The 27745-nt window shown below is 53.3% G+C and overlaps 1 protein-coding gene across 2 annotated transcripts in view; it reads right to left on the minus strand.

Annotated features, from left to right (window-relative positions):
* Window positions 1-559: 559 nt before the first annotated feature.
* Window positions 560-27745, minus strand: part of LIMK2 (LIM domain kinase 2) — a 55357-nt gene continuing 28171 nt past the window's right edge. Inside the window, exons 1-15 of one of the 2 annotated variants that reach the window (XM_082853766.1) lie at window positions 24665-24868; window positions 15869-16004; window positions 15232-15341; window positions 14481-14669; window positions 13192-13297; window positions 12690-12886; window positions 11505-11691; window positions 10584-10670; window positions 9805-9936; window positions 9504-9560; window positions 7328-7393; window positions 6217-6391; window positions 5425-5480; window positions 4201-4358; window positions 560-2028 (exon numbers count right to left, since the gene is read on the minus strand). In XM_082853766.1, the coding sequence (XP_082709892.1) occupies window positions 1884-2028; window positions 4201-4358; window positions 5425-5480; window positions 6217-6391; window positions 7328-7393; window positions 9504-9560; window positions 9805-9936; window positions 10584-10670; window positions 11505-11691; window positions 12690-12886; window positions 13192-13297; window positions 14481-14669; window positions 15232-15341; window positions 15869-16004; window positions 24665-24717 (1854 nt within the window). In that variant the 5' untranslated portion in view covers window positions 24718-24868 and the 3' untranslated portion in view covers window positions 560-1883. Of the gene's footprint in view, window positions 2029-4200; window positions 4359-5424; window positions 5481-6216; window positions 6392-7327; window positions 7394-9503; window positions 9561-9804; window positions 9937-10583; window positions 10671-11504; window positions 11692-12689; window positions 12887-13191; window positions 13298-14480; window positions 14670-15231; window positions 15342-15868; window positions 16005-24664; window positions 24869-27745 lie in introns of those variants that run through there. The other variant, XM_082853765.1, reaches the window with a different exon arrangement.

A 27745-nucleotide genomic window follows, 5' to 3' on the forward strand; every position in this document is an offset into this window, starting at 1 on the left:
CCCTGAAGGGATGACTCAGGCAGGAGGTGGAAGTCAGACCTGCTACAAGGCCGGGGCTGCCTTAGGTGGGTCGTGCATGTTCTCTGGAGCAGGCTGGTGTCTGTGTAAGGAGGGGAATCAGAGGTGGGGGGCACGAGAAGTCCCTGCCGAGGGGTCAAAGTGGCCAGCACACCCTCCACGTGCATCTATCTCCCTGAACCAGGCCGCAAGTCACTCTCTCACTCTCAGCATGGTCGGTTATGTTAACTGCTTAATTTATTTGGTCTGCTCAATGGCCCCGCTTGGGCCCACTCCCCCACACTTGTGGGGACCACTGAGGCACCACCAGCCACACAATGCTGGCCTTCCCGCTGCCGGGAGCCCAGGGCTCAACCCTACAGCAAACCTGCACACTCCACACTTAAGTATGGTCTAGACAGCAAGGAAACTCTGGCCAGAGGTGACATCTAGTCCCACAACTCATCAGGTCTATGTACAGCGTTTCACATAACACCCCACAGATATAACAAGATAGTCTGAACAGCAACCGTTCTCCTGCATCACTCCCACCCACCTCCTCCCCCCCCAATATAACCACCATTGCAGTAAGATCCCAAACCCACTCCTAATCTGTTAAATATGGTGCAAGGTCCCACTTATGGGGAGGCAAATCTACTTGTATTCAAGACCCCCACCCCAGCTCTGGAAGCCAGGGTAGAGGGTGTCCCTTGGGCTTTTCAGCACCCACAGCTGTGAGCTGTGGCTCAGGAGACTGGGGCCAGGAGCTCATGAGCTGGGCCAGCCAACATGGGAGGTAGAAGCCAGAAAGCCCGGCTCGGGGAGATGTCCCCCGCAGCACCTCCGCTCTGGGACTCTGCCACCACATCTTGCCACCCAAGCTGCTGCCTGGATCAGGCACAGTGAGGGGTGAGCATCGGCTGCCACGAGGACAAGGCTGGGAGACTGCTGAGATTCCCAGCACCCCGCCCCAAACACTGGGCCTGCGACCAGCCACACTGTCCTCCAGAACCCACCTAGCAAAATCCCAGGCTCCTGAGGTGCCTACCAGGGTGTGAGTGACAGCAGCCAGGATACTAGAGCTTTCTAGCAGGCAGGGCCTCTTTCCTTCCAGCCCCAGCCTCTTCCTGCACTTGTGGCTGACTGCCTGTGGGAGGCAGAAAGGAAGTTCCCAGCCAGTCTCCAGCCGCTCAGTTTGAGAACACGGGGGGAAGCTCCCCCTCGAGCTGATGTGGCCCCTGGGCCCGGGAGGTGAACAGAAACCAGCCCTTCCCCTGACTCCTGGCCGGACACACTACAAACCGACTAAGGGACCCTTCAAAACCTACTCCCTTGACCCTGCCCAGGGGAGGGCAGGATGTGGCGTGGAAGGGGGTAGCACCACTGTCACTTCACATCCTTGGATGGCCGCTCACTCCGCCACGCTCTCATGAGAAGTCTTTCTGCACCAGCTGGATCAGAGGCTTCAGAGCCCACAGGCAGGTGCACCTGGGATCCTGCCCAGCAGGTCCAGGTCACAATGATTAGTGTAAGCAAGAGCCTCCCGGAATCCACTGCCAGGGAGTTCCCGAGTGGTCATGAGTAACAGATTCCTCCTGGCACGGGGACCAGGCTTTTTTTTTTGTTTGTTAGTTTGTTTTCTTCTTCACAGCTTTCAGGCGAGTGTTGGATTTACAGACAGTAACCAGGCCCCAGAACCTGTGGAGGTGGCTTCCCTGGTGCTGCACCCGCTCGCCTCCTGGGGAGGTAGTAGGGATGGCTGGTTCTGCTTCTAAACAAGCTGCCAATCCACAGGAAGCGCGGAAGGCCCTGCCCACAGCAGGGATGGGGCGCAGAGGGGGCAGTGCTGGCTGTGGAACGCCCCCCCGCAGGGGGCTGGGCCGGGGCTAGGGGGGCGAGTCCCGGGTCAGGCCATATTGCACTGTCACTGTGTGGTCCAGCTCCTCCAGCTCTGCAGGCAGTGGGATGCCCAGGTCCCCAAGGTACAGGGAGAGGGCCTCAAAGGAGTCCTCCAATTTGGAGAATGCTGGTCTAGAAAGAAAAGGAGTTGGAGACAGGTGAGATACGGGGGTGGTGGCGGGGGGAGAGAAAGGGTGGCACAGAAGGCACCCAGGCCTGCGGCTCCACTGCTTCCTGGGTGTCTGACCTTGGGCAAGCCCCTTAACCTTGGTGTACCTCTGTGGGAAACAGGGGTCATGTAACTGCGTAGGATGTTGCTGTAAAGATGAGAGATAATAACACTGGGAGAAGGCTGGTCTGGCAGCTCAAAAAAAGCAAGTCCAGGAGAAAAAAAGCCCATCCCACGTCTTGGAGAAAATGCAACCATCACAGGTGGGACTGGACTAAGTACCCTTTTAAAGATCCTTTCCAGTTCTCAGACTGTTTCCACATCAATGGATCTGCCCCGGGAGGGGCATTTCATAGACTCTGGTAGCCCTTCCCAAGGAGTAAAGCAAACGCCTGGCTCCTAGTGCCCTGGAGACAGCTCAGCTGCCCTGGAACCCGACACCTCAGGCTTACTCTCCCGCCTCCTCCTTGATTCTGCTTAGATATCTTGTCACCTTCTTGGCAAGGCCTACTCTGTATAACTTGCACCCTAAACAATCCTTTCCTCGGCTTGACCCCTTTTTCCATAGCATCTGTCACTTCCTCATATGCAACACAGTTTGTCATATCTATTGTTTATCACTTCCCCTTGTTAGAATATGAGTCCCCGGAGGGCAGGCCCCTTGGTTTTGTTCACTGCAGCATCCCAGAGCTTACGAACGCAGCGTCTGGCACTCAGTAATATTGTGTGAATTAAACAGACATTTACAATGACTGAGAAGGGATATTAGCAAACGAATATTGTGTGGCTTAACATTTTCTCCTCATGCTCTTGTTCTGGTGTGACTGAAGGATTTTGGTCCTTTGGTCCATGAAGGAACAAGATTCAGAGCCTCCCACCAGCAAATCCCAAGTCTAAAGTGGATCTTCGGAAATCATTTAAAAATAAAGGTTGGGGGCCTCCCTGGTGGCACAGCAGTTGAGAGTCTGCCTGCCGATGCAGGGGACATGGGTTCGAGCCCTGATCTGGGAAGATCCCACATGCCACAGAGCAACTGGGCCCGTAAGCCACAACTACTGAGCCTGCGCGTCTGGAGCCTGTGCTCCACAACAAGAGAGGCCACGACAGTGAGAGGCCCGTGCACTGCGATGAAGAGTGGCCCCCGCTTGCCACAACTAGAGAAAGCCCTTGCACAGAAACGAAGACCCAACACAGTCAAAAATAAAAATAAATAAATTAAAAGAAGGCTCAACATTAAAAAAAAATAATAAAAATAAAAAAACAAAATCAATGTAACTATTTAAAAAAATAAAAAAATAAAAATAAAGGTTATGTGCCAACTGGTTATCTTGGGGGGGATGGAGCTGGGGAGTGGGGAGTGCTGAGGGGCACACTGCTCAGGAGATTATAGAAAACGTATACTTCCTGTCCTATATATTTTGGTAATGTTTGAATTTGTTTTTTAAAAGAAACATAATTTTTGATAGCAGAAGCACAAAGGTTCTAGTTTTCTAATGCACAAACTTAAAAAGACTCAGAATAACTTTGGTAATAATGAAAGCTATAACCTGAGAAGAATAAAGGTAATTTTAAAAGATTTCTTTAAAGGAAGAAAATGGCTAAACGCATAAAGATGCTCACAGTAGTAACACCTATTGTAAGGAGAAACTGGAAAAACCTGAACATCTACATTATGTATATTATGTGTTCATACAGTCTCCTAGTGAATTCCATAGTCAACAAAAATGATAATCTGGAATACTGGGTAGTGACAAAATGCAGAGCAAAATGTAAAGCTTTTCTCTATTTGACATTATAAATGTACAAAACATATGTATTTGGACATGGACGTGGGAATATGGAAACATGGAGACACTTATGCTGTTAGCATGGTGTAGCTTTGGGTGAATTTCCTGCTGTTAAAGTTTCTTTTAACAGCTGTCTCTGGGTTACATCCAGGTCACTTGCTACGATACCCTCGTCTCCCGTCCCCGCGACTGGCATGTCAGGGTTGTCAGGTGGCTTCGGTGGTCGACAGCCATCCTCGAACTCAAGGCTTTTGCCACCCCAGTTCCTGGGAAGGGCTTGGGGATGGCTGAAGGCAGGGGCGAGCATCCCAGGACCATGCGGGTTGGCAGACAGGAGCGGATACCAACCTGCTCTCGGGCTCCAGTCTACAGCAGATGGCGGCCAGGGGGAAGAAGGCTGGGGGGCAGTCCGTGGGGACAAACTTCTCCCAGAAGAGCTTCACGTTGAGGCCGAAGTCCAGTGTTCGGGGCAGGCAATCAGGATCTGCATACACCTGCCCGATGATCTGCAGGTGGGAAGACAGTGGTCAGGAATGGGCTGCTGATGTGCAGTTGCATGGCAGGGGTGGGCCATGCTGGTGTGTGGACAGGACAGGAAGGATGGTCAGAAGAGGGAGGTAAAACCCGTGCTTGGAGGGCTCCACCTCCCCCGTTTCTCCAAATCTTGCTAATCCAGACTTGTCTCTCGACTGAGAGCGTGGTTACTGAGGAGGGTTTGGAAGAGGCCTCACTGCAGCAGAAGCACAATATTCCCAACTGGCCTCTGGAGGGGCAGCTTCCACCCACCCGACCCTGCCCTGCTCTGTACCCTTCTGTCTGTGTCCCCTGACAGAGTTTAGGCCCTGAGAAGGTTGGCGCTGGGTCTGATTCAAGTCTGAAACCCTTTGGCGCCAGACCAGTGCTTTGTACGCAGTAGGTGCTCAAGTGATCTCTGTTAGAGAACAATATTTTTAAAAACCTTCCTTCATTATTCCAATCATCCCTCTTGTCTCCTCTACCACATCTCACTCCGTGGGAAGCACAGAAGCCTTTGAATGTATGTACTCGACTCAGTGCTTCAAGACAGACTGAGCTAAGCTCCTGAGGGCAGGACTCTTTCCGTGACTCACTCTGTACCCCACAGAGCCTAGCGCTGTGCCACACGGGCCAGCGCTTCCTGGAGTGTCTGCTGCTCCTTGTTGGGCTGAGGGTGGGGGCAGCACGAGTGCCTGGGGAAGGTGGCACAGAGGGAAAGGCTACATCTGGCCCAAGAGCTAGAAGGACAACCTCCTGCCCTTCCTGGTGAAGTTTCGTGTCCCGCCCACCCCCTTACTGGCCATGTGACCAAGAGCAAGCCACTGCCCCTTTCTGAGCCTCAGCTTCCTCACCTGAATAAGCCCGGCCCAATCCTTCTCATGGCACCAATGAGACTCGAAGGTGTCAACAGATCTGTGATAAACTACACAACCCTCCACTGGTGTTGATTTTATGGCAAGCTACTCATCTTAGGAGGAGGAGGAGCCCCAGTTCTGACTAGGGGGGCCGAGCTGCTGGGCCTGCTGCCTCAGTCCCGGCCTCCATGCAGGAGCTCACCTCACAGAGGACAATCCCAAAAGAGAAGACATCCACGGTCTCATCGTAGCTCTTTCCTTGGGGAACACAGGAGAGCAGGCTATTAGGTTTAGTCCCTTCTCTGCTCTGCACTGAGTCTAGAGCCAGGTCAGGCCACAGCCAAGAAACAGGGTTAGAATAGGTTCTGTGGGGATGCCCCAAAGGCTGCCCTGGATAGACACCATCTGAAAATCACCTTTCCTCAGTCCTGGGTGGGCTGCCTTGGAGAAATCTTGTGAAACAACACTGCCCAGGATGAAACTGCATGGGATAGTGAAAGAGAATTGGACCAGGGTTCATATGGACCCTGACACTGCCTGCTGTGCGTTCCTGGGAAGATTCCTAAACCTCTCTGGGCTGCAGACTCCAGAAAGGGTGTATCGGACCATTTCTGAGGCCTCACAGCCCTGTGTGGTTCAAGAATCCAATGAGCATCTCTGGCTGGTTAGAGCATTATCCACAAGGGGGCGCCACACTTCAGTTCTCAGCACGGAGAGAGAAGAAAAGGCAATAAACAGCCTGAGCTCTCAGCTACCCTTGGTGCTCAAAAGCCACAGTCAGACCGCAGCGTGGGCCCAGAATGGGGCACTGGCCAGCTCGCAGGACTGAGCTCAGGGAGGGAGGGGTTTATGAGGTCCAGCCTGGCAGGGGATAAAAACCATCTAGCCCTCAGCTCTGGGTACCTGGCCTTACACTTCACAGGCCTCCCCTGAAGCCCCCAGGGCTCTGCTGAGAGATGCGGCCCCACCTCCCCTCTGGGGCGTCAGGACTCACCATTCAGCATCTCAGGGGCCATCCAGTAGGGGTTTCCCACCACCGTGTAGCGTTTCTTGCGGTCACTCTTGCGCAAGGTACGCTTCTTGGTGGTGGCCTTCTCCACTGGGGGCTTCTTCCTCTCCTCGACTATGAGCCGTGACAGCCCAAAGTCTGCCACCACCACGGTCTTGTCCTGGGAGGACAAGGGCCAGGTTAGCACCTGGTAGGGACATTCCCAAAAGCAGCCACTGGGAAGGGGAGAAAAGGAGTGTAGCAATAGGGCTGTCTTAGCGAATGGGGCTCGGCGTTTGTTTTTTCACTGTCTGCTCTCTGCACAGAGCAGGTTCCCCAGGCCTGGGGGTGTTCTCAGCAGAGGCGCTGGAGCCTGGAGGGGTAAGGCTCTGGGACCCGGAGAGTGGAACTCAGAGGCAGGACAGAGGATTTCTTTTGTTTTGTGTTTTTCTCATCCTGCCTTGTTCCCAGAAAGATTTAAGGCCGTGGCTAGAACCAGGATAAGACAGAAAAAGACAAGGTGGAGGCATTCAGTGGGGGGACGTAGGGGAGATAAGCTCTTCAAACAGCTACAAGGCAGTCATGTGGAAAAGGGATTAAGACTGTTTGGTGTAAGTCCAGAGGGCACAGCCAGGGCCAGTAAGTGGACACCCAGGAAGCCACACTGGAAGTCAACAGGAGTAGTAACATTGTAACAGCCAAAGCTGACCAGCAACGAGGACGGACGCTGGCCCCAAACCAGTCACTGTGAATTTACTAGCTCTGTGGCCTCGGGCTGAGGCTTCAGGTGCCAAGGCTGTAAAACTGGGTCCTCAGTGAGTTGCTTTCACCATCACAGGGCAAAACCAGGAAAAGCGACAGGGCTCTATGTACAGTTAAGGAACTTCTCAAGTCCCTTTTAACCAAAGGATTTCAAAGCTGCTACTGGGAGGAGGTGGGATTCGTCGGCATGTGTTAGGAAGCCCCTGGAAGACAGAGGAGGGCACTGGAGGCAGCAGGAGGGGCAAGACAGGAGCCCTAGGTGATACCTCTGGTCTAAAGCAATAGGGGACAGTCTCCCTGGTGACAAGGAGGCCAGGTGGACCGCCCTGGGGAGGCCCAGAGTGGTGGGACATACCAGCTTGATGAGGCAGTTGTGCGAGTTCAGATCCCGGTGGATGATACACATCGAATGCAAATAGGCCTGGAACAGAAGTATGAGCTGAGGCCAATGGGCAGTTAATCAACCAGATGGTGACTCTGAAACTGGGGGCCACAGAACCTGCTCTTCTCCCAGGTCATCCCCACCCAGCTTCGGAACCAACCCGGACTCCAGAGCCCTCCTGCTGTCACTCCCTTGTCCCACCGACAACAGAAAGCCAAAGGCCGCCGGGGCTTCCCCTCTCCCTGACGCCATTTCCTGCCCATCCTCTGTTCACTGACCCAACCCAGTGGATGCTGTCTCCTCAAGTCTCTGACTCCACTGGGCCCTGGCCCTTGCAAGCCTCCATCCCCTCTACCCACTTTACTTAGATGCCCCACCTGGGTGCATTGCTCCTGCCCCTTCACACCCTCACCCTCACCCCAGTCTCTGGCTTCAGCCACTCTGGATCCTTCCTGCTGTGAAAGGGCAAGTGGCCTCCTCCTGGTCCAGCTGGCTCTGTGCTCCCAACATCCCCCTCCCCTGAGACTCAGCACCCTCCCCACTCCCTGTGGTCTAGTGGTGAGGATTCGGTGCTCTCACTTTGACCTCTCCCTCTTCCTACCCAAATGTTTCCAAACTGGTCTCTACTTGCTATTTCCCCCCTCCAGGCCTCCGCCTCTGGCTCTTGTCATCCTGGAGCCACTTCCTTTCCCTTCCCTTCCCCAGCAAGAGGGGAAGGAGCCACCCCCCAGCCCCCTGCAGCCCCCACAGCACTGCTTCCGGCCGCTGGGCTCCTGGAGCTGCTCACATGCCCAGGGAGCTCTTCCTGACCTGCCTGCCACCCCTCCTCCGAGGCTGCCCATGCCTCTCCCGAGACACCTGCCCTCGAGACGCCTGCCTTTTCCTTCCGGCCTCCTCAATGTCAGCGCCTCTCAAAGCCACCTTCTCTTCACTGCTGACCCCCACGAACCACCAGCACATCAGCCTCAGCAGATGCCTATCCTATCCTAGCTCTTCCCAAACCCGTTTCCCGACCATCACTCCCCCCCACCCCCCGCCCCCGGCAGTCTGGTAGACGACACCACTGTTCTTCTAGGCACCTCAAGGCACCCCGGGCCCACCTCCCCCCACCCCTGCTCCCTCACTACCAACCAGTCTCCATTCTGACTCCACCCTGCCTCCCAGTCTCCTGGTCCCACTGTAATTCAGAAACCTGAAAGGTTTCATGACTCCCAACCCAGGTCTCCCTGCCCTGAGTTCTCCCAACTCCCCGCCAACCTACTGACCACACCAGAGTCACCTTCAAAACAGCACAGCTCTGGTCACGAAATGTTCTTGCTTAAAAATCTTATATGTGTGTCTTTTTGGCTTCCTAAATAAAGTCTGGACTCCTTAGCTTAAACGCAGGGATTTTAATGTCCCCCCTGTCTAATACTGTCTTCATGGACCCCACATAGAACAGCAGGCATTAAAATCTCGGGCTTGGGGGTCAGACCAACTGACCCAAGCTCCTAGCTCCGTCCCTGTGTAGCTCAGCTTCTCATCTGGAACCAGGGCTGTCATGAGAGGTGCTAGTCCCTCAGCTCAGTGCCCGGCTTGGAGAAAGCACTCGGCAGTTGTCACTGTCCCTGTCGCTGTGACTGGCACCATTCTTTCCCAGTGAAACAGACTATTTCCTCCTCTCTCCTCCCAGCTCTTTGCTGCTCTCATCACCCCAACCTTGGGGCCTCTCTGCCAAGAGGAACTTTCATGCAATTCTGACCCATCCTTCAGGGCTCAACTAGAACACAATTCCCAATTCTCTGATTTCCTAGGCAGTGAGGTTCTCTGCTCTCTCTAAGGGCCCTCAGCACCTGGATGCCCCTGTGACAGCAGGGCCAGGCTGCCTCGTGCTAGTTTGCTTCTCCAGTTCGCCTTGCCCATACCCTGTTTGCTCTTGAAGATTGGGAATTCTTTGAGAGTAGAGTTGTAAGTTGAGAACAGCCAGCGGTGGGCAATTTTCACTGGCACAGAGAGAAGCTTGATAAACAGGTGCTGAAGGACCCAGCCCATGCAGGCTGCCCAGGACAGGGTCTCTGCCTTTCAGTGCCTGCCTGCCATCCCTGCACCTCTCCTGACCCCCCACTCCCAATACCCCTGCTCCGCTGGCAGGGCTGTTGGCAGGACTCACCATTCCAGAGGCGATGCCTTTGGCAAAGCTGACCTTCTGCTGCCAGGGGAACGGGTCCTACAGGATGAAGGAATGCCCATCAGAGGCTTCTGGGCCCTGTCCCACTTGTGGTCCGGGCCCTGTGGGTCAACATGATCTGCCAGCAAACCCTCCCTGCCTGTGCCCAGTCCCGCCCAGCACGGCCCTTTGTAGGCAAAGCAGTGGGCCTCTCTGGCCATCATGGTTCCAGAGTAGTGGTGACAGAGGTGTCCCACAGACAACCCACCAAGGCTCTTGGGAACTTTGGGGGTGGCATGCTCACCACGCTGCGCAGAAAGTCCTTCAGCGTGCCCCCCTCGATGTACTCCGTCAGCAGGTTCAGCTTCTTGTCCTTGTACAGCACGCCGATGAACTTGAGCACGTTGGGGTGGTCCAGGCTGCGCATCACCTTCACCTGAAGGAGGGGAGGCCAAGGAGGGTGGGTGGTTTCTTTCTCACCCCTTCCCTCCAGGGAGTCAGCTTGACAAATGTGACCTGCATCTCCCACCTCCTATCTCATGTGCTGTGGAAGAAGGCCCCAGGTGGACGGGGATGGTCTCCCAGGCCTCACCCCTGGGAGCCTGCCTTTCTAGGAGCTGCATCGGGGGAACTGGAGTAGGAGGACCCAAGGCCTGGAGGGCAGCACCCAGTGGAGCAATGGAGAGAGGTGGGAGAACCGTGTCAACATTCAAGGTGCCAGGCTCCCCGGGCACGGCGTTCAGGTGGGGTCACAGCATCGAGCTGCAGTGAACTGGTCTGTGTTCATGTCCATCACCCCACACTCCACGAGCTCCTCTGAACCACATCTCGCGGTACCCAGCTCATGCTGTCTTTAGTGTTTGTTGCACAAATAATTATGCTGTAATTTAGAGGGGGCAGGGACGTTCCTCTAAATGATTTTTTCTGCCTTAAGAAAGTGATTCCAAACTAAGTTTCCTCTTGAAATCTTTTTTTTTTTTTTTTTTTTGGTGCCAAAAGCCGGGATTGAAATCATTATTTAGTAACAACTTCCGTCTTCCAACACTGACATCAAACTCCTAACCCCCACACTCCCCTTCTTACCTCAGTCAGAAAAGTCTTCTGTGTCTCCTCGTCACACCGAATCAACTCCTTCATGACCATCACTTTGCCAGTGGCTTTGTGTGTCACCTAAAAGGAGGGTGACTGTTACTGGTGCAGAGACCAGAGGTGGTTCTGGGGAACTGTGTGAAAATCGATGTAACTGGCCATCCCATCCCCTGGAGGACACACTGAAGTAACCGGATAAAACTGACAGAGCTCATGTGTAGAACACACAGCATGGGCCCCGGGGGACAAAGAGGGGAGCACACCCTCCTCCCTGGAGAGCTGGGCATGCACAAAGGAGAAGCAAGAATCCAGAAAAGGGACATGTAGGAGGAGGCGGCGGGGTGGGGTGGGGGGTGGGGGCTGCTGCCAAGCCAAGCAGGGTCTCTGGTCACCTGACACAGAAGCATGTCCCCTGGGGGAAAAGGAGTCTAGGGGCAGGAGGGTCAGTGCCACAGACATGCACCAGGGAGCTGGGTGGGTTGGGAGTGAGCTCTCCAGCCCCAATGCCCCGAAGGCTGAGACACATGGCTTACCTGACCCCCCCCTCCCAGCTCTCAGCAGAGGAGGAGGAGAGAAAGAGAGGTTAGTCCCCGAGACTGTTCAGCAGGGAGGCAGGAGCCACTCCCAGCACCGAGGCCTCTGGGCACCTAAAGACACCCACTGACTGGAGGCAGGAGGGCCACGGGAGAGCTCGTCCCCACCCGGGGCTCCAGGTCCACCAAGCTCACTTCAGCAGCAATGCTGCTCTTCGGTGGCCTGGGAGGGAAGGGGTGCGGCCCTCACACCATCACCTCCAGCCAGGAGTGAGGTCTGGTATCCTGCAGGGCATCAGGGAGGCCATGTGATAAGAAATCCCCAAAAGAAGGTGAGAGGGCTGGGGGGCAGAGAGGTGGCACAGCTGCCACCAGTGCTCACCTTGATGGCCTGCCCAAAGAAGCCCTTTCCCAGGACCTCCCCGTGGATCAGGTCACATGGCCGGAAGATCTGCTGCGAGTAGCTGCTGGAACAGCGGAGGGATTCTGAGCGGCTGATGTCACGGCTGAGCAAGAGGGGCTCCTTTGGGGAGCTGGGGCCAGGGGACTTGGAGATGCTGTTACTGCGCCTGAGGATGAGGAAGGATGAGGGTAGGGACAGGGCAGTCCTCAGAGACCCGCCAGGAAAGCCTAGAGGCAGGAACCTCAGGTCCGCCCTGTCCGTTCCAATGTCTGTAGTTAGGGTGCTGTGATGCGGGAGGGGACTCTAACATCAGACAGATGTGTCATCTAGGGGCTGCAGACATCTGCAGCCCATTTAAGCATGGTAAAATCACATTCAAAGTGGGAATCCTAAGTATCTCTCACCTGGAACGATGGATTAGACTCTACTAGCTGACAGCACTGTTGATGGAAGTCCACCGCCTTCCATGCCTGCCTGATTTAAGCCCTGACTGGCTTAGAGCAACAGCCTAGTACCACCCCAAACAAGCAAACGGGATTTCGGATATTTTGCACATCTTTGTAGTACCCGTTTGCATTTCCCGAATTTTAAAATAATAAGTGTGTATGATTTTTAGAGCAATAAAGCCACTATGTTTATGACATTTTTTTTTTTTGGCCACGCCTCGCAGCTTGTGGGATCTTAGTTCACCAACCAGGGATTGAACCCGGGCCCTCAGCAGTGAAAGCTCGGAGTCCTAATCACTGGACCGCCAGGGTTCCCTGTCCCTTCTTGAAAACCTAAAACAACTTTAATTCACCTTTTGCTTTCTAGTTTTCAACGTCTTTACACTTATTAACCCTATCTGTGCCCCTTCTCCAGCCTCTGAGCCCCACGCTTCCCCCACAGGCCATGCTATCCTTTGGGGTCCAGCACTGCTGCCTCCTGTCCAGCTCAGTTCAGTGGACAGAGCCTGACCCTCTGGTTTCTAGGGAAACCTGGCAGACAGCTGGGTCCCGGCTATGAACTGTGATCCCTGAGGCGGGGGAACTGGGTCAGCACAATCCTCATAGCCCGTCCCTGGCCAGCTGGTTCCCTTCCTAACTCTGCTGGCCTCTGAGAGCCGGCTCCACCTCGTCTGAGGGCCGGCATGGGACAGCGCAGAGCCGGGGCGGGAAGTGGCACCTCAGGGAGCGTCTCCTCAGTGTCCCTTCCAGATTCTCCTTGGTGTCCAGGGGGATGAGGGTGTCCGAGTGTCTGGCATTCTGCATGTGGGGAGAGAGCCGTGCATCCAGCCGCAGCTGGTCCAGGCGCTGGGAGACAGGGTCATGTTCAATCAAAAGCTGAAGCGTCTCGCTCGTCTGGCTAATTGCATCTTCTACCTGTGGCCAAGAGCAGTGTAAGGCTGGCTCCACAGGCTGTCCCACTGCAGGCCACCCACTGTCAGCCCAGATGACCCAAGCCCAGTGTGGCCTCCAGCTGCCACTAGCCACACAGTGCCCTCTGACAGTCTGGCAGGCCATCCCTGCTGCCCTGGTAACGTGCCAGGCTGACACAGGAGGTCACTAGTGGTCACAGGCTCACTGGCAAGACAAAGAGATAGACTGGGGGTAGGAAAAGGTAAAGGCCATGGCCTGGTCTCCCGGAGGGTCTGTTCCATGTCCCACTCCCACAGGACACACTGTACCTCTTCCACTCGGAGTGTGCGGACGGGGGTCCCATTGATCTCCAGGATGCGGTCCCCAGGGTGGATGGCATTGCGGTTGTTGGGACTGATGTGCATCCGGTTGACCCTGGGCCAGACAAGAGTTGAGATGGGGTGAAGGCATCTTTAAAGTGTCTGACCAATTTCTCTTGTGCAGGGATGGCTCACCAGGCCCCAGGCCCCTACTGGCCCCCAAGGCCCAGGCCACTCACAGCGAAAGGCCACACCTTTCACAGGGTGCCCCGTCTCAGTAAAGAGCACCCCCACTCACCCAGAGGCCTAAGCCAGAAACTTGGACGGCACCCTCCCCATGTGGGGTTCCCTCACTGCCCTCCAACCCTCACCATCCTGAAGAATCCTCCATCACCATAGTGACCAACATCCCCTGCCTGGATCTTGCACCAGCCTCCTAACTGGTCTCTGCACCTCTAGGCCTGCTCCTCTCCCGTCCCACTTCCACGGCAGCCATCCTTCTAAAATGCTCACCTGGTTGTGTCACCTAGTTGCTTAAATCCCTCAATAGACCTGCTGAGTCTCCATAATCCAGGCCCTCCATGACTTAACAGACCCCCTCTGGCTAGTCCCAACCACTCAATCTACACCAGACACAGCCACAGACTCCCACCTCAGCCCTGAACACAGTTCTAGGCTTAGAGCAGACTTCACCTCACTCCCCCAACCCCAGGACCTCCCCCCTCTGCTGTGAGCACCCAGTGCCCAGCACACAGTAAGTGCACAGTCACCATCTGCAGGGTTGGCAGACACAGTGCCTCATTACTGTTATTAGGCAGACAGACTCTTCCCCCATCTGGTCGCTGGCCTGGACCTAGGATGGAGTCTTAACCTCTTTCTCCTCCTTCCTCCATTCACTCACTCAACCAACGAAACAATAATCCATGCACACCCACTATGTGCCAGGCACTGTTCCAGGCCCTGGACATGCAGCGTTGAACAAGACTAAGTTCCAGAAGGAACTCGTGAGGAGGACACATGATAAACAAACATAACCAAGGCAGATAATTTCAAAGAGCAAACATGATCTGAAACTTGACACGTGAAAGGTGAGCAATTCTGGCGTTAAGTATCTGGTGGGGAGGAACCTAGGCAGGGAGAACAGTAACTGCCAAGGCCCAGGCACGGTGACAGTACAGTGAGCCCAGGAGGAAGAGACGAGATGAAGATGTGGGGAGCTCTGCTATGACTCTGGGGTTCCGATCCCCTCAAGGCCCATCTGTGGGCTCTGCTCAAGAACCCCTGCCCCAGACACTCACTCTTTTACTTGCACGGTGGTGGCGTAGTTGGAGCAGGCACTCTCCACGGACACGGAGAAGCCCCGCCTGCCCTCGGTGGTGGCCGGCATGGAGATGTGTGTGACGGAATAGGGCAGCTGGTCCTGGACAGACTCTGTGGAGAGCCTCTCAAACATGGGTGCCAGCACCACCTCGTTGTGGCACTTCCCACTGCGGGAGGAGCAGAAAGGGGGCTGAGGACCCGCAGCCCCACCTGGAAGCCCCCACGTGGCTTCAAGTAACAATATCCATAGCCCCATGTTCACTGCCCTTGCCCGATTCCAGCTGACAAGAATAAGCAGCCTGGGTTCTCTGGGGTGGGCTGGGACTGGGGGAGAGACGGCCTGGGTTCTCTTCACTCTGCCTCTGACTCAAATTAAGCACTGGGCCTCAGCCTGACTTCTTTTATCGACAGAGGCAGTTGGACTGAGTGAGTTCTAAGGGGTCTTTGCCTTTAATGTTCTGGGATCCTTCTCCGAGAGCGCCCTCCCAGGCACTCTCTTCCTCTGGGAGGCTTGCAGGGCAGTGTGGTTATTCTCCCAGTAGGTAAGGACAGAGGGCAGAGACGTTAATCATCTTGCTCACAGCTTTCAGACCTGGTTAAGAGCATTGCTGTGATAGGAATCCAGCATGCTGATACCCCTGTAAACTTTCTGCCTAACTCACAGTGCCACTTGTCCCTCTCTCTTGGCCACTCTTGTAGGGAAGGATGGACACGGGGCCATCATCTTACCAGTAGAGGGTGGCATGCTGCACCAGGGCGTACGCATCCCCATCCTCAATGATCACCTTGCAGCTCATACAGGCAAAGCACTCTGGGTGGTACTTGAACTCCCCGGCCACCTGTTAGCAGGTGGGGAAAAGGGTAGACAGACATGGGGAGGAAGTGAGTTGTCACTGCTGCTGGAGTGAAGGTAGGGATGGGCGAGGGACCTTCCATCAAGGATCTACAGACCCCAGTCATAATCTACCTTGGCACTCCCCTCCCTCGCACTTCCAGAGAAAGGGTCAGATGGGTGCCTCCCTGTCATTTCGGAGACTGCAAAAAACTCTTTCGGTCTCAGCCATGAGAACAGGTTCCCAGAAGTAATCATCCCCACTAGAAAGCCTCATATTCTCCTTTAAGGCCCTCATCCCATCATACTGTGTCTCCTCCCTCCCTGCCCAACACTGGACTGTTAAGTCTTTGAGGGAAGGACCTTACCTGGCACTTAATGGGTACTAAAAAAAAATCTGTTAAATGACTGAATAAATAAAGGGAGAGGCCTTGGCTGATGGGAAGACCAGAAGATGAATGGCCACGGGGAACTGGAGGTACTGACAATGGACTCTGATGACCAAGAGGGGCAGAGATGGAGGGATTCACGCACCATGACAGGTCCCGTCATCAGCAGAGAGCATCCATGGCAGAACTCCCCAAACTTCCCCCAGTAGTCCTTGTGGCAGTATAGCTTCCCATCCTTCTCGTAGTACCAGTTGGTGAGGGAATCCTGGCATTCAGAACACCTGAAAGGCAAGATGAGAACAGAAACTCTCCCGGATCCTTGGAACTAGGCTACACGGGCCGCCCCTGGCTCCCAGGTGTAAGAACAAAATGGAGGGACCTCTTTGATCCAGAGCCAGGACAAGGGAATGTTACAGTTTGCTGCTATCTTCCCAACGGAAGCCAGTCTGAGTGAACAGGACCCCAGAAACCAGCTCTGTATGACCTGCCTCCGCTGGGGGACCTCAACCTTTCTGGGTCTTGAAGCCCTTGGAGAATCTGATAGAGCCAAGAAGCCTCTCCTGGCAAAATGCGCATAGGAGGAAAATGTGCATAGAATTTAGGTATGGGGTACATGTGTATCAAGGGTTGAAGCCTACTCACGGACCCTGTTAAGAACCTCTGGTCTAGACAGCTATCTCGACAAATCAAAGAAGCTCAAAAACCCACCCATTACCAACAGCATCACTGATGTAGCATTCTTTTTTTAATTAAAAAATTTTTTTAAATTGACGTATAATTGATTTACAATGTTGTGCCAATCTCTGCAGTATAGCAAAGTGACTCAGTTATACACATATAGACATTTTTTAAAAAAATATTCTTTTCCATGATGGTTTGTCACAGGATATCGAATATAGTTCCCTGTGCTATGCAGTAGGAACCTGTTGTTTATCCATCCTATATATAACACTTTATGATGTAGCATGCTTGAGAAAATTATGTTAAGCATAAAGAAACAGTCAGGCAAATCCAGAAAGGGGAGGTCATTCTATAAGACAACTGCTCTTTACTCTTCCAAAAAGTTAAGGCCCAGGGATTAAAAAAGCCTAGAGACACAGAAACCAAATGTGATACCTAAACCTTGTATTTGAATCTGGACTGAAAAAGAAAACAGACGAGAGTGACATTTTTGGAACAACTGAGGAAATCTGAATTTGGACTATACATTAGATTATATTGTAAAATTACTGTCAATTTTCTTAGATGTGATGATACTTTGGCTATATAGAAAAATTTGTAGAAGAAAAAATAGTAAAGTAATAATTAAGGGGAAACTTCAACTGACTTTTAAATAGTTAAGTAAAAAAAAATAAATAAAACATTGTGTGTGTGTACAGACAAATAAAGTGGCTTAAAGTTAGCAAATGATGGGGCTTCCCTGGTGGCGCAGTGGTTGAGAGTCCACCTGCCAATGCAGGGGACACGGGTTCGTGCCCCGGTCCGGGAGGATCCCACATGCCGCGGAGCAGCTGGGCCTGTGAGCCATGGCCGCTGAGCCTGCGCGTCCGGAGCCTATGCTCCACAATGGGAGAGGCCACAACAGTGAGAGGCCCGCGTACCGCAAAAAAAAAAAAAAAAAAAAAAAAAAAGTTAGCAAATGATGAGTCTAGGTGATGGACACATGAGTGTTCTTTGAACTATTCTTCCAACTTTTCTATATATTTGAAAATTTTCAAAATAAAATATTGGGGGGATAAAACCAAAACCCCATCGGCGCTGTGTAATACATGCATGTTAGCCCCAGGCCTCCTTTCTGCTCCAGTCACCGTGACATTCCACCTTTGGTCAGGCCGGGGGGGTGTTCTCGGGCCATGTCTGTACAGACATGCTCGTCCTCACGTCTGATCCTGGCGCCCAGTGCTAAGAGCCCCTCGGCCTGACAAGCCCACCCCACCTCTTTCTCCCTAGTTAATAGACTCTCTGTTCTTGTCATGGAGGCCTCACACCACCCACACTGGCCGCATCCTTGCTTTCTGAGAGGCAGGGTGGAGCTGCCTCTTGGTTTGAATCCTAACCCTGCTGCTTACTAGTTATGTCATCTTGGGCAAGTGACTTCACTTCTCTGACCCAGCTTCCTTATCTGTAAAATAGACTGCTGCGAAAATAAAATAATCTGTATTAAAGTGTAGACAGTTTGGGACTTCCCTGGCAGTTCAGTGGTTGGGGTTCCGTGCTTCCACTGCAGGGGGCACGGGTTCAATCCCCGGTGGGGAACTAGGATCCCGCAAGCTGCGTGGTAGGGCCAAAAATAAAATTAAAAAATAAAAAAAAATAAAGTATACACAGTTTCTATAAAAGGTCTAGTGCAGTAGGAACTCAGTAAGTGTTCACTGCTGTTAAAGATAATGATGATAATGGAAGCTCACGTTATCAGCCCCTTACTGCCATCAGCTGGGTGGCTTTTGGACAACTTCTCTCAGTAGCTTTTCCTCATTGACAAAATGTGACTCACGGCAACTATTACAGAGACCCACTATGAAGACTAAATAAGTTAACGCAACAGGAAAGCCTTTTGCAAACTATGAAGGGCAAGGCAAGTGTATTACAGTAACTTGGGAGTAAATTGGCAAGCACTGTAGATAGAAAAGATAGATATACAAGGTTTCCTACTCCGCTTTCCAAGAGCTTTATAATGAGTTGGGGAAGAGAAATTCTAATCAAAACTTGATTAACAGTGCAGGGTGAGAGGCCACGATGGGGGCTTCTGCCACCAGCCATTCCCACCTTCAGCATTTCCTACTTGTCCTTTGGATGCTGAACTTCAGGGTCCTGAGAGCTGGGTCTGGTGTGAACAGTAAGGATATGAAGTGCCCAGAATGGCTCAGTGAGGACCACAAATTACAGGAGGTAAAGGAGAAGACCCTGTTCTGGGCTTGCAGCTCCAACTCCTCTCAATGTAAAAGGCATGCTGGGGGACTTCCCTGGTGGCGGAGTGGTTAAGAATCCACCTGCCAATACCGGGGACATGGGTTTGATCCCTGGCCTGGAAAGATCCCACATGCCACGGAGCAACTAAGCCTGTGTGCCACAACTACTGAGCCTGCGCTCTAGAGCCTGCATGCCGCAACTACTGAAGCCTGCGCACTGCATCGACAAGTAGCCCCCCGCTCGCCACAACTAGAGAAAGCTGACGTGCAGCAACGGAGACCCAACACAGCCAAAAAAAAAAAAAAAAGGGCACATTGGATGAGCTCTGAATTGGGAGGAGAGACCACCTGCCCTTGGAAAAGCCCCTTTCTCTCTCTGGGCTCAGTTTCCCCACCTGTAAAATGAGGGGATTAGACTTTTCCCTAGATGATTGAAGGTTCAAGTCTCAGCACCACTTTCCCCCTAAGTGGCCTAGGGCCAGCTGCTTTGACTCATTTGTGAAATGGCAACATCACCACCTACTTTCGGGGTAACAGTGAGGATTAAACTAGGTTCTGGACGGCTGTGAGGTGCCTAGCACAGGGCCAGCACCAGAAGCAGGGGCTTCCTTCCTGCTGCCACCTGCTGATGTAAAGTTTCTGGGTATCTGCTTTCCTCCTTCACTGGATAGGAACAGTGTCCCACTTACTCCTGGTAGACTCAGCACCTTGCAAAGGGCTGGCAGAGTAAGCCCTTAGCAAATGTTTCCAAAGTGAAAACGGTGGGAGTGGCAAGAACCCGCAGTCCAGGTGGGAGCACAAGAGTTCCAGGGCTCACGGTCACCAGGCCCTACCACTCTCCTGTCTGCAGGGGAGAAAAGCTGGTGCAGACAAATTTGCACCCAGCTGCAGGCCTGGGCCCTGTCACACCCTCGCAATGGTATGTGTGCCGCGGGGCACAGGAGCACCAGACACGTCCTTCTCTCCATTGCCAATATCCTGCTTTTGTTTGCCGCAAGTAGCCCTGGCCAGGCCCAGGAGAGGAGGCAGGGAGAGAAGCGAGTGCAGGCACGCAGGAGACAGCCACGCCAGCCTCCTGGGAAGAACACCTGGCCAGAGAGCAACACCACCGATGCATACATCTGTGTCAAGGAATGCCTTTGACGGGCACAGCCAGCTGCATGGCCAAAGTCAGTCACCACAGGTGTCTCTGAAGAACAGGAAGGTGAACAGCTGATAGGAGGACTGGTTGTGGGTCCCCAAGCTGCTTTGTCACACAACACAAGTGGTTCCAGGCCACCGGGGAAGTTGCCAGGGTAGACTTAGAGTCCTAGCTTAGACATTAACAGCAGCTATGGTGACCTGTTACAGGAATGCTAACCATACTCTGGGTGCTATTATGAGGTGCCTTACATGATCTCTAACCCTGACCACACCCTGCAAGGTGATAGGATTATCCCTGTTTCACAGACTAGGAAACTGAAAAGCAGGGTCAAGTCACTTCTGCGAAGTTGCCCGGTACACACATGACGGAGCTGGGATCTGAACCAATGTGCACTTGCACCTGACGATGCAGCACGTCCACTAAGCTGGGCGTCGGGGTTTGCATCTTTGAAAACACAGAGGCTGGAGCCCTGAGAGCTCGCGTTCCTTCTAGTGTTAACACTTGCTGACACTCCTCCTTAAGCCCAAGGACCCAACAGTTAAATGGCACAGCGACTCTCCTCCTCCGCTGAGTCCACAGCAGGCTGGTCCCCAGGAGACTCTGCCTTTTAAGAAAAGAATCCAAAACACACTCTGGGAAAGTAAGGTCCTACTCAAAAGAATCCCACCTCAGGTTCTCAGGGGCTATGGCCACAATATGCTCTCCCCAAAGCCAAGGCTTTTTCCCAGCTTTCAATTTTTTAAAGTTTCAAGTGAAAGTTAACATCTGTCCTGGCTGCAGGCCAGAGGGCATCCATCTCAGAGGTGGTGGGGTTGATGGTGGAGTCCAGACCTGGGGTGGAGGCATCAGCCACCACACTCTCCCGGTCAGTGAGCGGAGCTGAAACCCTCCCGCCCACACGCCTTGACCTCCAGAACTTTTCCCGAGCACTACGGAGAGCCTGGGTGGGTACAAAGTGGACCAAACCCTGATGGTCAGTTCAGTGGGCAGCTCAGATCCAAGCTGAGGCCTTTTGAGTCAGCAGGGAACACACCAGTTAAAAAAAATAATACTTAGAGTCTCACAAATAACTTTTTTCAAGATCTGGGTCCATATTCCTTCTTTGCCATTTACTATCTGTGTCACATAAAGCCAGTTACTTCATGACTCTTGAGCCTCAGTGTCCTCATTTGCACACCGGTGATGATGAGAATTAAATCACGTACAAATGCCTAGCACGAGCCTGGCCCACAGCTGGTGCCCATGAAGCGTTCACTTCCCCACCTCCATCTTTAATTTGAGAACACCAAGGGCAAAAGGAGACAGACCCCTTGCCCTGCCATACCCAAGCAATACGGACCTGTTTCTTGGCCCAGAACCAAATAGATTTCTGGAAATAGAGACGGTTCCCAAATGAATTATTCATCTAGCCCATTAGAAATCAATTGATTATAATCAATTCCTACCAATTAGGAAATAGTTACTGTGCATCTAGGGTGTGCAAGACCAAATAGGCAAGATGCTGGGAGAAGCCAAGTGCGATAAGACAGAGGCCTGGCCCTCAGTCACATGCAAATTCTCCAGACCAAATGTTTACAGGTAAAATTTCAACCTTATGTGGTAAAAGCAGAACACAGCCACAATTACAGTGGATTTACATAGGTTAAAGAACAAGCCCTCCCATGTCCTGGTTGAGGGCCTGGTTGGATGCTCATCCTTAGCCTCTGAATGAGCAGGAAACTGTTGGGAAGAAGCTTCTTCCAGCCCCTACCTCTGAGCTGTGACCGGGGTGGACGGGAGAGTGGGCACTCTCTCTGCCCCTGCCTGAGAGTCACAACTGGGGATGCTACGCCTCCCCCAGGCCCAGGGGCTGCAGAGAGAACAGGGGCCTATAGACTCCGGTCCATCAGAGCCCAGTGTTCTACCACCACAGACCCCTTTATTACTCCTCCTTCCTGCAGACCCTGTAGACTGAAACAGGCTGTCAATTAAGCTGTAATTATTATGGATATGTTGATATCCTGTTTGAAAAAATTAACCAAACACATAATGAGCCTCTGATCAGCAAGAAATAAGTGCTGCCAGAGTGCATTGATTCAGTTCCAACCAAAAGCCAGGAAGGCTGTAATAGTTTCAAGCAATTTGTGCCGTCGTGCTGCAGTTAAGGGTAGAGCCTCCGGTATTTGGAAAAAGTGGAAAAGAGCTTGTGTGTCTCTGAGGAGGTACATAGGTTGCGGAGTTGGGAACCATTCACCTCATCAAGTCCTTCATTTTTCAGATGAGGAGAAAAAGAGTCCCAAGGTGGCTGCCAAATGTTACTGCTAAGCTGGGCTGGGTTAAGAACAGTTTCTCCCTTTAAACATGGGTTGCTTTAGAATACAAAGATGAACTTGTTTTCTTTAAGAGACAATGTGTAAACCAAACCCATTAAATCAATGTTGGGCATTAAACAGAAAAGCTATAAAAAGAAAAATCCTTTAAAGATGTCAGACAAAAGTCACTCCCTAATTTACCTCTTTTGTAAATTCCAATTTGAGGTGTTTTCTTACTTGGGAGGACACTTGTAACTGCATCTCACCCCCCAAGCTGGTGGCACCGGCAGCGGAGGACAGTGCCCTCTGCTGAGTGCGACCTGCCAGGCAGGGGTGCCGGGGGTACAGAAATCACATCTTTCATCCCCGGCTCCCTCTTCCCTCCCCTGCGCACTGTCACGCCAGATCATGTCCCCGTGGAATTTGGTTGCGTCACTCTCCTTGCAACCAGAGCCCCAGAACTCCTGTGTGTTCAAGGCCTAGGGTCAAGGACTTAATTTGTTCCATGAATCTTCTATCTATCTAAGGGTCGTGTTCAGGAGCCCAGGAAGTCCAGTCCCTATGCTCTGCAGAGGAGGAAACTGAGGCCCAGGGAGGCGTCAGAGGACTGCCATGAGGACATCCTGTAGTAAAGGAGAGGGCTGATGGCAGAAGCATCTTTCTGACCAGGCAGGGACAGTGGTGACTGATGAGACTGCTACCTGGGAGAGTGGAGGGTCTGGGTGGTCCCTCCTGTGGGGCACACAGCCCCATGTGTGGCTAGCTCTTCAGAAGTGGCTTCAGGAATGTGGCCTCCCATTTGGGGGAGGGGGCAGCGGAGAGGGTCTATGGCCAGCCAGTCGTTCCCGCCCCGCTCCAGCTGGCCAAACAGAGTTGGGGGGAGGGCTGTCAGGTTGCCCAGAGGGGCTGGGGCAGAAAAAGATAAAGGACAGGCAGACCTGGGTGGTTTCAGTGGCCTGGCCCTCAGAGGTCCAGGATGAGAGTTCATTATCTGCTCTAGCTCCTCAGAAGTTGTGTCTTGTCCCTGGAGATTAAAAGGGGCACATGTTCCTGCTTCTAAGGGAACGACCCCTCCCCCAAGCTGCCTATCCAGGATTAAGAGTAAGAGGGATTAATAAGGCCCTGGCTTAACCCAGTGGCTACTTCAAACACTTGGCATCTTGATTCCACATGGTACAACTCAAGATCAATTCCCACTGGCTCTGCAGAGGAGAATCTCTGCCATCCCTTCATATGCCAGGCACACTATGGGGACCCTTTTTCTGCTCGAATCTCTCTGCTTCAAGAGGAAAGCAAACCTGAGAACGATCCTGTGGGGGATACATGTAGGGGGAGGTGCAGCCTCCTGAGGATGAGAGAAGAAACTCAGGAAGACAGATGAGGCGGGCCAGAGAGACCCCACAAGTTAACTATGTTGAAACCAGTTGCCACATCTGTAAAATGGGGATACAAAACGTCTTGAGGCTGTTGAGAGATCAAAGGATAAAGTACATAGCAGGATGCCTGGAAGAGTTAGCCCTGAGGACCAGTTCCCTCCCCCCTCCCTCAAATCCAGGGGTTTCCCACCACTCTACCAGGGTCTAGTAATTCCCAGAAACCGCATGGTGTTCTGTTTTTCTGCCCAGGGCACAGCCACCTGACTATGTATCCCAGCAGCGAGTTAGGGGCAAGGGGCTGGGTTGGGGAAGCCAGACGACCAGGACCATGGGTGAGGGGGAGGCAGACCTTGGAACAACAGGCTGCTCCCAAAGAATGAAAACAAGCCCCACCCCAGCCAGGAATGGCTCCATTCTGGAGGGACCCAGAGGGCCAGAACCCCCCTGGGGAGTTTCTGTTGGAGGGGGGGTGGGGCAGAGAGCAGAGAAAGGCAGGTCAGAGGTAGAGAGGAAGTTTCCACATCTCCCTTTGAAAAGCCCCACAGAAGCTCAGGCCTGGGGACCTGGCAGGCACGAGGGCCAGCCCCACAGCTCAGGATACTCCAAAGCCAGCTGCCCCAGTCTCACTTGCCCAGGCCTTTCCCCAGCAACTGTACTCATAGGGAGCACAGGAGCCCTTAAAGGCCAGAGGCAAAGGTGCCTGCCATTAAGAGAACAAACGTGTATAATGAGAGTGCCTACCGTGGACCGGGCTGCCCACACCCAGGCCTCGCCAGCTTCCATGCTGTTTGGCAAAACCTGCCCATCCTGCTTGTTGGGACAAATTCCTGGGCAGGCGGCACAGCCTGCAGGCAGGTGAGACGTGTGAGAGCTGGAAGAACAGCACCCTAGCTGTGCTCTTCCCCTGGAAGCAGTAACACCAAGAGCAGGCCGGGTTGGCGGCACCTTTCAGAGGCTCTTCCAGGTGTGTCTGGGAAGGAAGGAGAGGCCGAGCTCCCCAGGAGCTGCCTTCTGGGCCCACCCCTCACCTCCCATTCCCAGCACATGGGGGAAGCCTTCGCCAGCCTGGTTCTGCTTGGAAGCAGCTTCCACTGGCTTCTGCCTGACACACGGTCAAAGGACAAGTGAAATCTGAGAAGCAGATTCAGGGAGGCATCTGCCCTCCCCTCAGGACAAGGGGCCCAAAGAGGAGATGGGAAGAGGACTCGGAGCCCAACTCACCGGAAGGGGTCTCTGGAGGTGAAGTAAGCCTGGACGGACAAGTAACTCCCCATCTTCTTCCCACATCAGATACACAAGCTCAGCTGCAAACCCGTCTGGGAGGGCCTCTAGCCGGCAGACGGCCACCATGACAGGCCCGGGGCTCCGGCACCGCTGGCTGTGGGCTGGCTGCCCGGCTCACCTCTCCCTCTGGAAGGGCCGGAGAGGTGTGAGCGCTCTGGGCCCCTTGCCCCCCAGCAGAGACCCGCAGGGGCTCATGGCTGGGATGCTGCCCCCCAGTTCTTGGAGGCTGGATGGCCCCTCAGGACTCGGGAGAAGTACCTCTCTGCGGAGGCTACACGCACACAAGGATTCTTGGGCAAGGGCCGGTGACTAGCCAGGAAAGAGGCGCTGCTGTCAAGTTAGCCTTCTTCTCCAGCCCCACCCCTGCCGGGGGAAGGAGGGAGGAAGGGGAGGGGCTCCGCGCGGAACGAGGTGTGTGGTTGGAGCAGCTATTAGGAAACAGACCTTGCAGGCAAGGGGTGGAGCTGAGCGGGAGGGAGGCTGCAGGCTGGCGCCGCAGACAATAACCAGGAATGGCTGGGTGTCCGTCCCTGAGCTCGGGGAAGGGCAGGGCAGGAGAGGGGGTGAGCACATCTGCCCCAAGTGTCCCCAACCTGAAGAGCCGCCCAAAGGATGGTAACTCTGCTCGGAGGTGAAGAAAAACACAGAAGACCAGCTCCAGGCCAAGCCACACCCACCCCCTAAAGCGGGGGGGGGGGGGGGGGGGTGCCCTCTGGCAGGAGAGGTTGGTCCAGAGACCCAGGTCCAGAGAGCTGCCCTCTGGGCTGTCTGCTCTGGACTGGCATCTACTTGGTGCTGGCACTAGGGTCCCCATTCATTCCTTCCCTCTGCCTGGCCTGGAGACTGCCACTCCACTTCTGGGCAGAGCTGCACTGTGGATGAGGAAACAAGGCCCAGGGTGTTAACTGACGCCTGCTGTTTCTCCGTGTGGCAAGCACCTGTATGACACTGTCTTATTTCTCTGACATGGGAGTTATCTCCATGGTATACACAAAGAAAGTGAGGTACAGAGAGATTAGGTAACTTACCCGAGGCCAAAAAACTAGTCAGTGGCAGGGCTGGGATTTAAATGCAGACTCATGTGACTCTAGAGCTGAAGGTCTCAGCCCTGAGCTTCATTCTGCCTCTTCAAGGGGAAAGATCTCTTTCAAAGCCCTCCTGCAAGTAGGAGGAGCACAGAGCCTGTATCCCAGGTCACCTGTCCCCTCTTTCTTTCTTTCTTTCTTTCATTCATTCATTCCTAGAATGCCAGCCATCGGCCTCAGCAGGCAGTGGTGCTTCTTCCACGGTGACCATGGTAACCAGGCTTCTCAAACTGAAAAACAGGGCACGATGGAGGACAAGGCCCATGGTGTCTGTGGGGATGATTGGCCAGGTATCTGGAGTGGGGCCTGCCTCAAGAGCCCCAGCTGCAGGACTGACCAAACGAGGGCCCACCACTGGGAGAGCCCCCAGAAGACGTAGGCACGTCCAGAACTCATTGCTGGACTTGAGGGAGCGACACCAGCTCCTTCCCACCAGGCACACACTCCTCTCCACTGAAGTCACCCTGTCACTATGACAGGAAAGCCTGTGGCGAAGGTGGTGGCTGTGTGTCAAGGGAGGCTTTTCCCATTCCTCTACTGACTGGGCACAGAGATAACGAGTGTGATAAGAGAGGGTGTTTGCACCCTGTTATAAGCTGGCATTTATCGAGCACTTAGGACGTTCCAGGCCCTGTGTTAAGTGCTCTGCATCTGTTATCTATCATACTTAAATGGCCAATCTACAGGGTAGATGTTATCACCCCCACTTAACAGATGATGGAACTGAGGTTTTGAATGGTTGTGTCACTAGCCTGAAGACAAACAGCTGGTAAGTGGGGGAGCTGGGTTTCAAATCCAGTAAGAGCCGGGGTTAGGACACTTTTTCTGTAAAGGGCCAGACAGCAAACATTTTAGGCTTTGCAGGCCTACACGAATACAGACACTGTCACTGCAGCACGAAAGTGGCCATATATAAAATGTAAACAAATGGATGTGGCTCTGTTCCAATAAAACTTTATTTATGGACACTGAAATTTGAATTTCATGTTACTTTCATGTGCCACAAAGTATTCTTTTGCTTTCCCCCCATAACCACTTAAAAATGTAAAAATCACAGGCCATACAAAAACAGGCGGTGGGCTAGTCTGCTGACCACTGCTCCACAGGCAGCACACTCAACCACACCATTTCCGGCCTCTAATCATGAAGACCAGCCTTTGGCATTATTGCAGAACTCAGCCACGTCCATCTCCTGGCACACAGACCCCACACTCCAGCCCCAGAGGCAGCCAGCAGGCAGTGAGCACTGGACGAGGGTTCACCCTCACTCACCCTGTCCCAAGCCCTACGTGCAGCACTTACAAGCATAAGTGAATTTTAACCCACACCAGCTGGCAGTCCTGTGATCGCCCCCTTTTTACAGAGGAAGGAACAGAGGTACAGAGAGTTTAAATCCCTTGACTGAGGTCACCCAGTTGTACACATGAGAGGTGAAGCCAGGATTTGAACCCAGGCTGTCGAACTTGAGCTCTACCATTGCTATGTTGGAGCCCAGCCTGGGCCCGCAGCCAGACTGTCTGGGTTTGAGTACGACAAGGCACTGCACATAAGCCCTTGGCACAGAGTCTGGAACACATTAAGGGTTGATAAATGTTAGCTGCTAATATCATTAAGACTATTGTTACTACCACTATGGGCTAGCTATGTGGCCTTCAGCAAGTTGCTGCCCCTGTCTCAGCCTTGGTGAGGTCTCTAAATAGCTGCCAGCTTCAATGTTTTTCAGCCCTATGAGGTTGCAGAGGGCTCCTTGTTTTCCTTGGGTCTCAAGTTGAGTTTAAACCTCTTGAGCTGGCCCTGAGGGGATCAGGATCCTTGCCTGGGGGCCACACAAGAGCCACAGAGGAGGTGGGGCAGAGTGGAAGGGTGGGGGGAACAACACACAGTATACCAAAAGGCCGGCCCAGATGAGAGCTGGGAGCTCTCTTTCTTCCAG

The sequence above is a fragment of the Leucopleurus acutus genome, assembly GCF_964270905.1.
Source record: "Leucopleurus acutus genome assembly, chromosome: 13".
Classification (NCBI taxonomy): domain Eukaryota; kingdom Metazoa; phylum Chordata; class Mammalia; order Artiodactyla; family Delphinidae; genus Leucopleurus; species Leucopleurus acutus.